Below are 14,452 nucleotides of genomic sequence, written 5' to 3'. Positions count from 1 at the left end.
TTTCCAAACGTAAATGTTCTCAGTGACTTACTTGTATTCCTCACCAATAATGAGTCGTATTCTCTCACTAGGCTGAGCCTTCCTTGGGCACCCTTCCTGGTTCACCTTTGCTGCGTTTTACATAAGAGTAGCTTTCTTGATGCTTTCTACTTACCCTCTGTTCTCCATATTCATTCTGATTTTCTTAAAGGACAGGTGTTTGGCTTCACATCCGTGAGTACGGGCCACTTTTGGTTACTGCTCCCTCACCCCCTACCCCCACTTTTTTTTTTTTTTTTTTTTTTTTTGCGGTACGCGGGCCTCTCACTGTTGCGGCCTCTCCCATTGCGGAGCACAGGCTCCGGACGTGCAGGCTCAGCGGCCATGGCTCACAGGCCCAGCCGCTCCGTGGCATGTGGGATCCTCCCGGACCGGGGCATGAACCCGTGTCCTCTGCATCGGCAGGCGGACGCTCAACCACTGCGCCACCAGGGAAGCCCCTGTGAACATTCTTGTATGTGCATCCTCGTTCGCTTGTGTGCAGGTTTTCTAGAAGCAATATCCAAGAAATAAAATTGCTGGGTCCTAGAGTAAAACACATCTAACCATGTGAATGGAGCCTCTGGGGTTGTATAGTGTGCAACTTTGATGGAGAATGTATATTTCAACTTTAGAAGAAAATGCCAAACTCTTTTCCAAAGTGGTTGTACCAATTTATACTCCCACCATTAATGTATGAGAGTTCCCATTTTTCCATATCTGGACCAATTTTGGGTAAGTCAGATTTTTTATTTTTGCCAGTATAGTGTGTAGAGCTCTTAGTGTGGTTTTAATGTTTATTTTCCTGATTACTAATGAAGTTAAACATCTTTTCCTTTGTTTATTGGCCATTTGTATTTATTTTTTCAAGTGCTTGTATGTATCTTTGGTTCACTTTTCTATTGGACAGTCGGTCTTTTCCTACTGACTTGTAAGAGTTATTTATATATTCTGGACATGAGCCATTTGACAGTTATATGTGTTGCAAATGTCTTCTTCCATTCTATGTCCTCTTTCCATTTTCCTCTAGTTTCTTTTTATGAACTGACAAACTTAATTTTAATATAGAGAGTATAGTTAAAGATGTAGAGATTTATAGTTAGTGCTCTAAGTGTCTTATGAAACCTTTCTCTAGTCACAAGTGTAAAGTTATTCTCTTATATTATCTTATAGCTGTACACTTTTGCCTTTCACACTTAGTCTAATATACCTGCAGTTGTTTGATTTTTTAAATGTGGTATAAGTAAAGGACCATTTTTACATTTTCCATCATAGATACCCAGTTATCTCAGCACCATTTATTGAAAAATCGATTTCCACTCTGCTCATAGTGCTACCTCTGTCATGAATTGAATATCTGTGTGTGAATGGGTCTGTTACTGGACTCTCTTTTCTATTCTTTTGGTCCAGTTGTTGCTCCCTGCACTAGTACCCCACTGTTTTCATTATTTTAACTTTAAAATAAACTTTGGTATCCAGTTGATGGCCTCCCACCCTTTATGTTTCCATGTGTGTTGAATCAGATTATCAAGTTACACACACACACGCACACACACTACATATTGAGGTTTTTTTTCATTAAAGATAGGATCAGTGAGGAAAATCAGCATCTGTAATGTTGGGTCTTCAAACTCCAAATACAACATAGCTCTCCATCTGGTTAGATTCCCTTTAACATTTCTAATAAAGTTTCATAATTTTCCTGTAGGGATTATTGTTGGATGTATTCATAGTATTTGATCTTTTATACATTTATAAATTATCTTTTTAAAATTTCATTTTCCAACTATTTCAGGAACAGAGAACTACAGTTGATTTTTAAATATTAACTTTGCAGTTAGCAGTCTTGCTAGAAACTCTCTGATTAACTCTAGCAGTATATCTTTAGATTATTTTGGATTTTTATGCTCATGATCATATCATCTGTATATAACAACAGTTTTGGTCAGATATACCTGTTTTTTCTTGCCCAACTACATATGCCACAATACAGGGCTGAGTAGAAGTGGTGATAGCAAGCAGCCCTTTCTTATTCCAGATTTCAAAAGGAAAGCATTTAATGTTTCACCATTAAATATGATGTTTGCTACCATTACTATAAACAAATCTAAACTACCCTTGAGTATATCTTTTTCATCCTTTTATTTTCAACACTTCTGTGTGTTTGAAGTGAACCTCTTGTAAATAGCATATAGCTGTACTTTTTATTTTCATGGAATTTGACCCCCTTGCAGGTTTTAATAGTGGGTTTATTGTGATTACAAATATATTTAGAAGTCTTTTGCCTATCTTCTTTTGTATTTTCTATTATATTTTTCTATGCTACTTTTTTCTTTCCTATTTTTTTGGGGGGGTATTGAATTTCTCTTTATTTTTTTTTCTTCTTCACTACTGATTTGGAAGTTTTATATTTCAGCTCTGTTGATTTTTCTATTGTTACTCTATTTTATTGGTTATCTTAAAATTTTTAATATACACTTAGTCAAGGTCAGGAGATAGAAACTACATTGCACAGGTAGCCTAACAGGAAAAATTTAAAACAAGAACGGCTAACTAGTAATGGTAGTTACCTACTAAAAGGGGAGAAAAGGAGACTCTAAGGGGTATGCAGTAGCAACTTCAGAAATCAGACACTACCCCCAGGGATACAGGAGAGTGAACAAGGAAGGAACTTAGAAACTTAAAAATTGCCTTCCCACTAGGCTGAGATTTAAACCTTTGAGTAGAGGTCTGGCTGCTATAGGAACAGGCAACCAACTTGTGGCAAAGAAACTTGCCAGAGGGTGCTGGATGGTGCTGAACCATGAAGGCTGTATTTACGTTTGCAAAGCCCAAGGGCGTGAGCCAAAGAGTAAAGTGTGGCGGTGCTTTGGTAACTGAGGAAGGCCCTCACACAGCCAGGAAAAAAGCACCTCAGTAGAAGAAAGAAAGGCCCCTTCTTCCCACTCTGGCCTTGCAGTATCTCTCCAGTGCCCTCATTTGGGAAGCCTAACCTCAAGCCCCCTGGCAAAGGAGAGGAGGCTGTGGTGTCTCTAGTATCAAAGCAGGGCAAAGATGGGTTGATTTGGAGCTGAAAGGTAATAAACTAGTAACTGCCACATAACTTATAATTAATTTTTAAAATAGAAAACTATCTTTAATTTCTTAAATAAGGACTTTAACATTCCTCTGAACCAGCTTCATGGTCCTTCTTAGATGTCAGTACTAGCATTTCAGTGCCACTGGCTTTTTGAACCCAGTTTTTGCAAACATTTTTGGTTGCTTGCTTACTTTATATTTCTTAAACAATCAAGACTTACGTAGGTTTACCAACACATTTTACAGATTTCTTTGCTCTCCTTTGTTTCCCACATGCCACTTCTGCCTTAATGTTACATTTTCCTTCTTGCTGAAATACATCTAGTGGCCATTTTTCAGTTGGTATTCCCATGTGCTTCATATTTTTAGAATTTTTTGTTTTTATAATTTTTGCCTGTGAGCTTCCCTTTAGTGGGAATTATCTGCTACAGTGGTCCAACATGTGCCCTAGGTGGGCATGACAACCTTAAGGGCTAGTTTTGTGGTTGCCTCTGTCAGGGCTTCACATGGTTGCAGGTTCTAAACCAATTTTCACATTAGTTTCCAGGTGTGGAGGTTTCCACACCAAGTCAACTGTGTGTAACTTCAGACCCCGTGGTCCTGTAGGAGAGAGTAGGTGATTGTTTCCACCCACTGCTGACAGCCAACTGCTTGTCCTCATTGGCAGCAAAGGCATTTTCTGATGACAGAACTTTTCAGGCTCCTGTGCCTTACATAGTAGCTTTGCCTTCTCTCTGGTGTGTGCTAAAATTCTGGTTCTCTGTGTGTGTGTGCTAAAATTCTGGTCCCCCTTCAACTCCTATACCCTGCTGTAGATTTTCTCTTTGGATCATCACCAGAACTTTACCTGTGTTACTTTTTTTTTTTTTTTTTTTTTTTTTGCGGAGCACAGTCTCAGGACGCGCAGGCCCAACGGCCATGGCTCACGGGCCCAGCCGCTCCGCGGCATGTAGGATCTTCCCAGACCGGGGCACGAACCCGCGTCCCCTGCATCGGCAGGCAGACCCCCAACCACTGCACCACCAGGGAAGCCCTACCTGTGTTACTTTTTAATCAACCATGTTTAAAATAAATGTTGTTCATGGTTTAACAAGGTTTTCTATGTGTTTGGAAGAGGACAGATAGGTTTTCACTTGTCTGCTTTGTCTGCCATCTTGCTCAGTAGTTGTTTTAGGGTTGCTGATATTCAGGACGTGATATATGATACATTCCCTTCTACTCCTGTGGCACTTTATCATTTTCAAGCAACTCGTCTGTTTAGTGAACATTACAATGCCACTGTGAGGTAGATAGGACAGGCATCACTTGTCCAATTTTATTATGAGAATTTGTCACTCAAAACAGCAGAAACAAATTTTATTACACGTCGGCCATGTACTTAGCATAGCCTTGGATGATGGGGGCGAAAATCAATTCAAGTAGCTTCTAGGTCAATTGGAGAGTAAACAGAAACATTAAATACCAATCACAGTACAGGTAGTTGATTAGCATATGACCTTAGTAGATATTTAATAAACATTTTTAAAAATTAAATGTTACATGGCAGGGATTTGCTAAAATGAAAAATGTACAATGTTGATAGTAGATGCCCTAGATCAGGGGTCCCCAACCCCCGGGCCATGGACTGATACTGGTCCGTGGCATGTGAGAAACCGGGCTGCACAGCAGGAGGTAAGCGGCAGGTGAGCGAGCGAAGCTTCATCTGTATTTACAGCTGCTCCCCATCGCTCGCATTACCACATGAGCTCCGCCTCCTGTCAGATCAGCGGCAGCATTAGATTCTCACAGGAGCGCGAACCCTACAGTGAACTGCACATGCGAGGGATGTGGGTTGCGTGCTCCTTATGAAAATCTAATGCCTGATGATCTGAGTGGAGCTGAGGCGGTGATGCTAGTGCTGGGGAGCGGCTGCAAATACAGACTATCATTAGAGAGAGGTTTGACTGCACAGAGACCATAATAAATCAGTTGCTTGCAGACTCATATCAAAACCCTATCAGTTGGGTATAAAATGGTAATTCACTATTGTTTAGATGTACATTTCTCTGATTACTTAGTGCAGTCAAGGCATCTTTTCATGTGTAGCCTGCATTCAGATTTCTCTTCTGTGAATTGCCTGTTGTGAAAAATATCTTCAGAGTGACCCTTAGCTTCTTCTACAACGTGAGGAAATTATAATGAGGAGGGTATAAAAATGTTAAGGACTGCTGCTAACCAATGACTGAGTTTTTAAATACTTGGCCAGGATAAGAGTAGTCTCTCTTATTTTTGTAAAGCTATGATGCATTCTCCACCCCATTGCAATCTGATTTGTGCTTCTGCTAACTATTTCTTTTTAAAGTGGAGCATTAAATGTAAACCAGCCCTTTCTATTTTGGTCAAGGTCTAAAAACATCCATTTAGAAATATGAATACAATAAACCTGACATTTGCAACAACAACAACAAAAAACCCTATCAGTGAGTGGCAAGTGAAAACAAGCTCAGGGCCCCGCTGATTCTGCATTATGGTGAGTTGTATAATATTTCATTATATATCACAGTGTAAGAATAATAGAAATAAAGTGCAGAATAAATGTAATGTGCTTGAATCATCCCCAAACCATTCCCTTCCCCGTCCCAGTCTGTGGAGAAATTATCTTCTACGAAACCGGTCCCTGGTGCCTAAAAAGTTGGGGACCGCTGCCCTAGTTACAATAAACCTGACATTTGCAACAACAACAACAAAAAACCCTATCAGTGAGTGGCAAGTGAAAACAAGCTCAGGGCCCCGCTGATTCTGCATTATGGTGAGTTGTATAATATTTCATTATATATCACAGTGTAAGAATAATAGAAATAAAGTGCAGAATAAATGTAATGTGCTTGAATCATCCCCAAACCATTCCCTTCCCCGTCCCAGTCTGTGGAGAAATTATCTTCTACGAAACCGGTCCCTGGTGCCAAAAAAGTTGGGGACCGCTGCCCTATGTCGGGGGGAGAGGCCCTGTCAGTGTGGGATGGCTATATGGAGGAGGTGGGTTTGACATAGGCCTCTAAGAGGTAAGTAGGATTAGTAGACAGGATATATGTGGACTGTTCTGGAACAGAGCATCTGCACATGAATAAGGTAGCAGAAAACTGGAGACCTGATTATGTTAGGTCTGAAACACAAGGAGTGGGCTTGAATTTTGTAGAAAGCAGGAAATAATAATTTATAAGTGAGAGTAAAATGACAAAAACTTTAAGATGTTACCATTCTTCAGAAAAGTGGCAGTGAAGGCAGTGGTAGGGAGAGGAAACTGATGGCAGGGGGTACTGCCTGCGTAGATAAGTGAAGAGGATGTGACTCGACAACAGCTCTAGGAGCGTGAGAAAGGACAAGAATATGTGGTTTTATAAAGTCTGAAATGCAGAAGAGGCACTTGTTTAAATATACAATTTACATATTTTGCTTTTAACATGTTGTTTAGGTGAACCAGCCCTCTCTTAGAAGAGTGGAGCAGAATTCCCAAAACTATCTGAGAGAGATACAGAAAGCCCCTTGTTCTCTGGCACTGACACTCGGCAGCAGCCTCCAGTGCTCTATGGGAGTGCAGACGTAGACCTGGGTTTGAAACTCTTCTTGCCTTTTCCTATGGAAATAATGCCAAATGCTAGAGTTTGGTCCCAGGCCATCCCACACTGGAGTACTATCACTAACATTGTTGCCATCAGGGAAGTACATTTTAGTTCCAAATCAGATACATGAATGAACCTCCAGGCAGAGAAGTACCAGAGGTGGCAGCCAGCAGGGCTTAGATAGAGTTAGCTCTTGGCACTTTTTGGTGGATCACTTTTTAGTGCCATAAAAGAAGCCTCCTCCCTTGGTCAGTCACTGCCCAGGAATACTGATAGCTGCTTCACAAACAGACCTCCCTCACCCTCTGTGTCTGAGACAGGACCCTTTTGGTGCATACATTCACACGAGTCCTATGTCAGTGAAAATTCACCACTGAGGTTCTGATAATTTGTTAGGCACAAATACGCTGCTTGTTTATGGATTTAAACAATTAAATCCAATCAAGAAAGAGTAGTTCTTGCTTTTACATGTGTTTACCTCTTCCTAATACTATCCAGTCATGCAGTTATACTGCACACAAGAATGTGTGTGTGTGTGTGTGTGTGTGTGTGTGTGTGTGTGTATGTATTTTTTTCAAATGGCTGTTCTGATTTAAGTTACAAAATATACATATGTACACATTTAAAAAGTAAAGATGTTGTTCATCATCAACTTCTGGGCTGGCCATCTGGAGTCAGCTCATACCTGTAAGATAGTTGAGTTTGGACTTGGGTTAGTATTGAGAGTGTGCTGTGGCAACATCAGGACAGGTGGCCTAATCTACCCTACCTGGGCCTCTGTGGGACCAGCAGAACTCATCTCTGTAAGTTGGCTGGCCAGGGTTAAGACTAGAGCTTACAGAGGTCCTTTAGGTAAGTGAAATCTGTAGGCAGTAAAGCCTTAAGGTGATAATGTCTCCTTTATAAACAAAGGAGCTGATATGTACTGAAAAGGGAAGAACTTTGGAGAGAGAATATGGGCAACTGTCTGAGACAATGTCTTGAGTAGCAAATTTAATTTGATCAAATGAAAGGGCTCACTTACCACTGTGAGAAGCCCTTATTCAGATCTTCTTTTGATAAGTCAATCAGTACCTAAACAAACACAAATAATCAGTTCCCTTCCCCAAAACTGCATTAAATGGAAACATATTGGGATAAATGAAATTGATCATAAAAAGGGCCTCCTTGAGTTCTGAGCAGGAGCTCTTTTTCCTTTGGATTTCAATACGGAACCTCTCCAGAAGGACAGTACTGACACTGACCTCAGTGTCCTGGGAAGAGGTGAATTGCTGTTTGCAGTTGTACCTCAGGAATTTATTTATGAATGTTTTAGAGAGAACAGCTTGCCTTTACTCATGAACTGATCCAGAATTTTAAGCAAGACACCGTAGTTTCCTCAGTAGTAAAAATGGGGATATCATCACCTACTTCACAGAAGTGGGCTTTTAAAAATGAGTATAAGAGGTGTTTATTAAAATACAACAACTACAGAGTGTACAAATATTCTTTTTTGTCTCTCCTTGGCATCTTCCTGAGGATTATATTTCCTTCTAACTTTAAGTAAAATCCCATTCACCACAAAAATCTTGACATAATGAGATCCAAGCTTCACACAATGCTGTATTTATCAAAACAATACTTAATACCATAGTAGAAGTTCAAATACTTGTGTAGTGATGAACTTGGATATTCAAGTTTGTTAAAATAGGGTTTATTATATTAACTTATATACTTCAGTTTCAAGAGTATTTTTTTAAAAGACACAAAACAAAAAGCCTCCCAATGAGGCTATACCTTCCTTGAAGTCAGTTCTGGTAATAGCCAGATGATCCCATCAGAATTTCTGCAAGGGTGTGTTCCACCAGTGAACTCCAGTTAGCCACCAGGAGGGAAAGAATGACAAAAGTCCCTTTTGTACTTACTTTTCCTAGCTCCTTCCTTCTGTGTGAGCCAAGTGGCCTACTGTTTTTCACTGCGACGTCTAGTGACCTCTTCTTTACTTCATCCAAGGGAACAAAAAATTCAAATCTTTAAGGAGCAAAAAGTCAGGAAATGCGATTTATATATTTTAATCATTTTCACTGAAAATCTCAAGTGTTTCATCCATTTGCCTACCTTTAAAACAGAAGATATGGACTATAGAGAAGAGCATCTAGAACAGTACTGGCTTACAGCAGATACTCAGTGCATCATTATTATAGATAATCACTGTCCTGTGTTATATTCACAAACCCTGGAAGTGTCAAGAGGCTGTTTGCTTCTCTGAGAAGTTCCTTGAACTATTGTGCTTTGGGGTTTGCTTCTTTCCTTCTCTGACTCTACTCTGGTTGTCACTCTTTCGGCTGCCCCTTCTCTCTCTGAACAGTGCCAGCTAAGGGCTAGGATGCTGAATAATTAGGTTTGCTGGAATTGCATGGAAAACAGTGGTCTTTTCCCACTTACGCCTGTGGAGTAAGGCAGAGGAATCTTAGTATACAAGCTTTGTCGTGTACTCATAAGATGCCTCTGGACTCCTTACATTTCTGGTTAAAAAAAAAAAAAATCTTCAAAATTTTTTAATTGAGTGAAAGATTCTTTAAATTCTGTAGTGCTTCACACTTTTGAAAAGTTTGACACACATGATTCAATATAATCCCATAACATCTTTTAATTTTTTAAATTGAGATATAAGTGACATAGCATTATTGGTTTCATGTTTACCATAATGATGTGATTTGGATATGTTGTGAAATGATCAGTCTAACATCTATCGCCATACATAGTTACAAAAACATATTTTTCTTGTGATGAGAACTTTCAAGATCCACTCTCCTAGCTGCTTTCAAGTATGTAATACAGTATTATTAACTATAGTCACCATGCTGTACATTATAACTCCATGAATATTCATTTTATAACTGGAAATTTGTACCTTTTGACCAGTCATCTATTTTACACACACCCCAACCGCCAACTCTGGCAACCACCAATATGTTCTCTATATCCATAAGCTTGGGTTTTGTTGTTTGGTTGGTTTTTGGCATTTTTAGATTCCACATATAAGTGAGATCATAAGTAATTATCTTTTTCTGCCTTATTTAACTTAGCATAATGCCCTCAAGGTCTATCCATGTTGTTTCAAATGGCAAGATTTCATTCTTTTTCACGACTAAATAATATTCTATGGTGTGTGTATACACACACACACACACACACACACACACACACACCCCACATTTTTAAAAATCCATTCATCCATCAGTGGACATTTGGTTGTTTCCATGTCTTGGCTATTGTAAATAATGCCACAGTGAACATGGGGGTACATATATCATTTTGAATTAGTGTTGTTTTATTTGGATAAATACCCAGAAATGAAATTGCTGCATTGTATGGTAGTTCTATTTTTGATTTTTTGAGGAACGTCCATGCTGTTTTCCATAGCAGCTTCCCCAATTTACGTTCCCACCAGCTGTGCCCAAGGGTTCCGTTTTCTCCACATCTTCACCAACACTTATTTCTTTTTGATAATAGCCATTCTTTTGTTGATGGTTTTCCTTTGCTGTTCAGAAGCCTTTTAGTTTAATGTAGTCTCATGTAGTCTCACTTGTTTATTTTTGCTTTAGTCGCCTTTGGTTTTGGTGTCAAATCCAAAAAACCATTGCCAAGACTGATGTCAATGAGCTTAACCCACCTATGTTCACTTCTAAGAGTTTCAGAGTTTCAGCTCTTACTTTCAAGTCTTTAGTCCATTTTGAGTTAATTTTTGTGTCTAGTATAAGATAGTGGTTGAATTTTATTCTGTTGCATGTGGCTGTCCAATTTTCCTAACACCACTTATTGAAGAGACTGTGCTTTCCCCCATTATACATTCTTGGCTCCTTTGCCATAAGTTAATCAGCTATACATGTGTGGACAAAAGCAATCTACAGATTCAATGCAATCAAAATTCCAATGGCATTTGTCACAGAAATAAACAAACAGTCCTAAAATTTGCATGGCGCCACCAAAGAGCCAAAGTAATCTTGAGAAAGATGAACAAAGCTGGAGGCATCATGCTCCCTGATGCCTCCAGGCATCAAACTATATTACAAAGTTATAATAATCAAAACAGTATGGTTCTGGCATAAAAAGAGACAGATCAATGGGACCGAATAGACGGCTCAGAAATAATAATGTTTAACATTATTAATTCTTCCAGTTCATGAGCATGATATACCTTTCCATCTGTTTGTGTTGTCTTTGATTTCTTTCATCAGCGTCTTATAGTTTTCAGAGTACAGGTCTCTTACCTCCTCAGTTAGATTTACTCCTAGATATTTTATTTTTGATGCAATTATAAATGGATTTTCTTAATTTCTCTGATAGTTTGTTGTTAGTGTATAGAAACGCAACAGATTTCTGTATATTAATTTTGTATCCTGCAATGTTACTGAATTCATTTATTAGTTCTAATAGGTTTTTGGTGACATCTTTAGCATTTTCTTTATAAAGCATCATGTCATCTTTAAACAGTGACAGTTTTACTTCTCTCTTCGGATTCCTTTTTTTTTTTTTCCTTGTCTGATTGCTGTGGCTAGGACTTCCAATACTATGTTTAAACCTGGTAAGAGTGGGCATCCTTGTCTGAGGGTAGTGCTTGTCTTGTAAAATGAGTTTTGCAACTGTTCCCTTTTCTATATTTTGGAAGAGTCTGGGGATGGCTGGTGTTAATTCTTCTTTGAATATTTGGTAGAATTCACTAGTGAAGCCGTGTGGTCCTGGACCTGTTTGTTGGGAGATTTTTGATTGTTGATTCAAACTTCTTACTAGTAATCAGTCTGTTCAGATTTTCTGTTTCTTCATTATTCAGTCTTGGTAGGTTGTATCTTTCTAGGACTTTATCCTTTTCTTCTAGGTTATCTAATTTGTTGGCATATAACTATTCATAGTAGTCTCTTATCCTTTGTATTTCTGTGGTATCAGTTTTACAGTTCCTCTTTCCTCTTTTATGTCCTCTTTTTTTCTTGGTGAGTCTAGCTAAAGGTTTATCAATTTTGTTTATCTTTTCAAAGAACCAGCTCTAAGTTTCATTGATTTTTTTTTTCTATTGTCTTTTTAGTCTCTATTTCCATCCTGAACTTTATTTCCTTCCTTCTGCTGACTTTGGACTTTATTCTTCTTTTTCTTATTCCTTGAGGCGTAAAGTTAGGTTGTTTATTTGAGATTTTTCTTATTTCTTACTTACTTTTCTTGTTTATGATATATGCATTTATTGCTATGAAATTCCTTCTTAGAACTGCTTTTGCTGCATCTCATAAATTTTGTTATGTTACATTTCCATTTTCTTTGAAGGTATTTTTTGATTTCTCTTGATTTCTTGATATGATTTCAATCTTCTTAAATTTATTAAGACTTGTTTGTGGCAGCCTAGTATATGATCTATCCTGGAGAATGTTCTATGTGCACTTGAGAAGAATGTGTATTCTGCTGCTTTGGGATGGACTGTTCTTTGTATATCTGTTAAGTTCATCTGGTCTAACATGTCATATACAGCTAATGCTTCCTTATTGAATTTGTCTGGATGATCTATCCTTTGATGAAAGTAGGGTATTAAAGTACCCTACTATTATTATTTTATTGCTGTCTATGTCTCCCTTTAGGTCTGTGAATATTTGCTTTATGTATTTAGGTGCTCTTATGTTGGGTACATAAATATTTACAAATACTATATCCTCTTGTTGGATTGACCCCTTTGTCATTATGTAATGCCCTTGTCTTTTATTACAGTCTTTGTTTTAAAGTCTGTTTTGTCTAATATAAGTATAGCAACACCCTGGCTTTCTTTCAGTTTTTATTTGCATGGAATATCTTTTGCCGTCCTTCACTTTCTGTCTGTGTGCATCTTTCAATCTGAAGTGAGTCTCTTGTAGGCAGCATGTAGATGGGTCTTGTTGTTTTTTTTTTAAATCCACTTAGCCACTCTCTTTTGATTGGAGAATTAGTCCATTTACATTTAAAGTAATTATTGACAGATATGTACTTATTGCTATTTTATTAATTTTTTACTGGCTGTTTTGTAGATCCTCTCTGTTCCTTTTTTCTTCTCTTGCTTGCTCCCTTTGTGGTTTGATGACTTTAGTGGTATGCTTAGATTCCTTTTTCTTTATCATTTGTGTACCTACTATAGGTTTTTGCTTTGTGCTTACCATTATGCTTACATATGACAACTTCCAACAGTCTATTTTAAGTTGGTAACTTAAGTGTGAATGCATTTTAGGGGCTTCCCTGGTGGCGCAGTGGTTAAGAATCCCCCTGCCAATGCAGGGGACACAGGTTTGAGCCCTGGTCCGGGAAGATCCCACATGCCGCAGAGCAACTAAAAGCCCATGCGCCACAATTACTAAGCCCGCGCACCTAGAGCCTGTGCTCAACAACAAGAGAAGCTTAAAGAAATCTCTTGTAAGCTGGTTTAGTGATGGTGAACTCCTTTAGCTTTTGCTTGTCTGGAAAACTCTCCTTCAATTCTGAATGATAACTTTCCCTGGTAGAGTATTTTTGGTTGGAAGTGTTTTCCTTTGAGCACTTTGACTATTGTGCCACTCCATTCTGGCCTGCAAAGTTTCTGCTGATGGTCTTATAGCGGGGCTCCCTGTAATGTAACTACTTGTTTTTCTTTTGCTGTTTTTAAGATTCTCTCCTTGTCGTTAACTTTAGAGATTTTAATTATAATGTATATGGTATGAATCATGTACTCAACAAGAGACCTCTGAACTCCTTACTTCTAGGTTTACGTTTAAGATGGAGGTTGCCAAGTCTGCCTCGTAGATAATCCAGGCATATCTTGCTGTTACAATTTTGAGAGAGAATTACTAACAGATTAGGTTTGTCACAAAAGTCAATCTCCTGTGTTCCCACATGACAATTTTGACATCCTTTTATAATTGTGTCAGAGCTCTCTGAAGGCAACATCTTTCACCTATGTGGCTGTAGAATATAGGATGGTGCCTGGTATGTAGAGTGTTCAGTAAATACTGAATGAATATATTCTCTCTCCCCCACTCTGTCATGGTATCGGTGAACTCAAAAGGTAGCTTTTGAAGGAATATATTAGTCGTTAGACATGGCCCATAAAGGACTCAGTACAACTCTTTTTAAAATGAGTAGTTATTGACCAAGATAAGAGGAAACCAACATTATTAGATGTATCTTGCTAGGCTGGCTAGCAATGTCTTCTCTTAGGATCCCACAGCAAAAGGAAGCAATGATGAGATTCTGACTTCCATACCTTGTGATCAACTTGAAATCAAGAATTAGAATATTAAGGTTAAGACTTGCCACCACAGACCCATCAAAGGCAAGAAATGTGATTAGACTCTGTCTACTGGTTTGTCCCCAAGGACATGGGTGGACACGCGAGGGGAGGGTATCTGTTCTACCTGCCACCTGTGCTTTGTTGCGGGTGGGAAGACAGGCCAAAGAGCCTGGAGCTTTGGAGGAAATTTTAGGTCCTTAGGTTCAAGGCACATTTATTTTTGATCGAAAGAAAATATATTTGACCAGATTCAAATCCTTTTACTGCCAAAGAGGCTTCATTTAAAGAGAAAGAGTATGGACCATTTCATAATCAGGAGCACTTTAGTCCCTATGGACAAGAAAAGTGGGTAGCTGTTTTGCTAAACTTCCCTGGCAGTCCTTTTCTCTCACTAAAGTATAGAAGCTTTATGAAAGCATAGACTGTGTAGTCCTGTTCAACCCCAGCCCTTCCCAGAATCTGGCAGCTGCCAGGTACACGGGAGATCCTCAGCAAATACTCG

General features: G+C 38.7%; 1 protein-coding gene across 1 annotated transcript in view; it reads right to left on the bottom strand.

The window, feature by feature from the left end:
• Window positions 1–5,916: 5,916 nt before the first annotated feature.
• The window catches only part of ESYT3 (extended synaptotagmin 3), a 51,013-nt gene continuing 42,477 nt past the window's right edge, over window positions 5,917–14,452 (bottom strand). The window contains exons 20-22 of the mRNA XM_024750726.1: window positions 8,600–8,705; window positions 7,720–7,769; window positions 5,917–7,380 (exon numbers count right to left, since the gene is read on the bottom strand). Of these exons, the coding sequence (XP_024606494.1) occupies window positions 7,344–7,380; window positions 7,720–7,769; window positions 8,600–8,705 (193 nt within the window). The 3' untranslated portion in view covers window positions 5,917–7,343. The remainder of the gene's footprint in view (window positions 7,381–7,719; window positions 7,770–8,599; window positions 8,706–14,452) is intronic.

Source organism: Neophocaena asiaeorientalis, unplaced genomic scaffold (genome assembly GCF_003031525.2).
Source record: "Neophocaena asiaeorientalis asiaeorientalis breed wild unplaced genomic scaffold, Neophocaena_asiaeorientalis_V1.1 scaffold276, whole genome shotgun sequence".
Taxonomy (NCBI): Eukaryota; Metazoa; Chordata; class Mammalia; order Artiodactyla; family Phocoenidae; genus Neophocaena; species Neophocaena asiaeorientalis.
The sequence above is the reverse complement of the archived record's forward strand: the minus strand, read 5'-3'. Positions and strand labels throughout refer to the sequence as shown.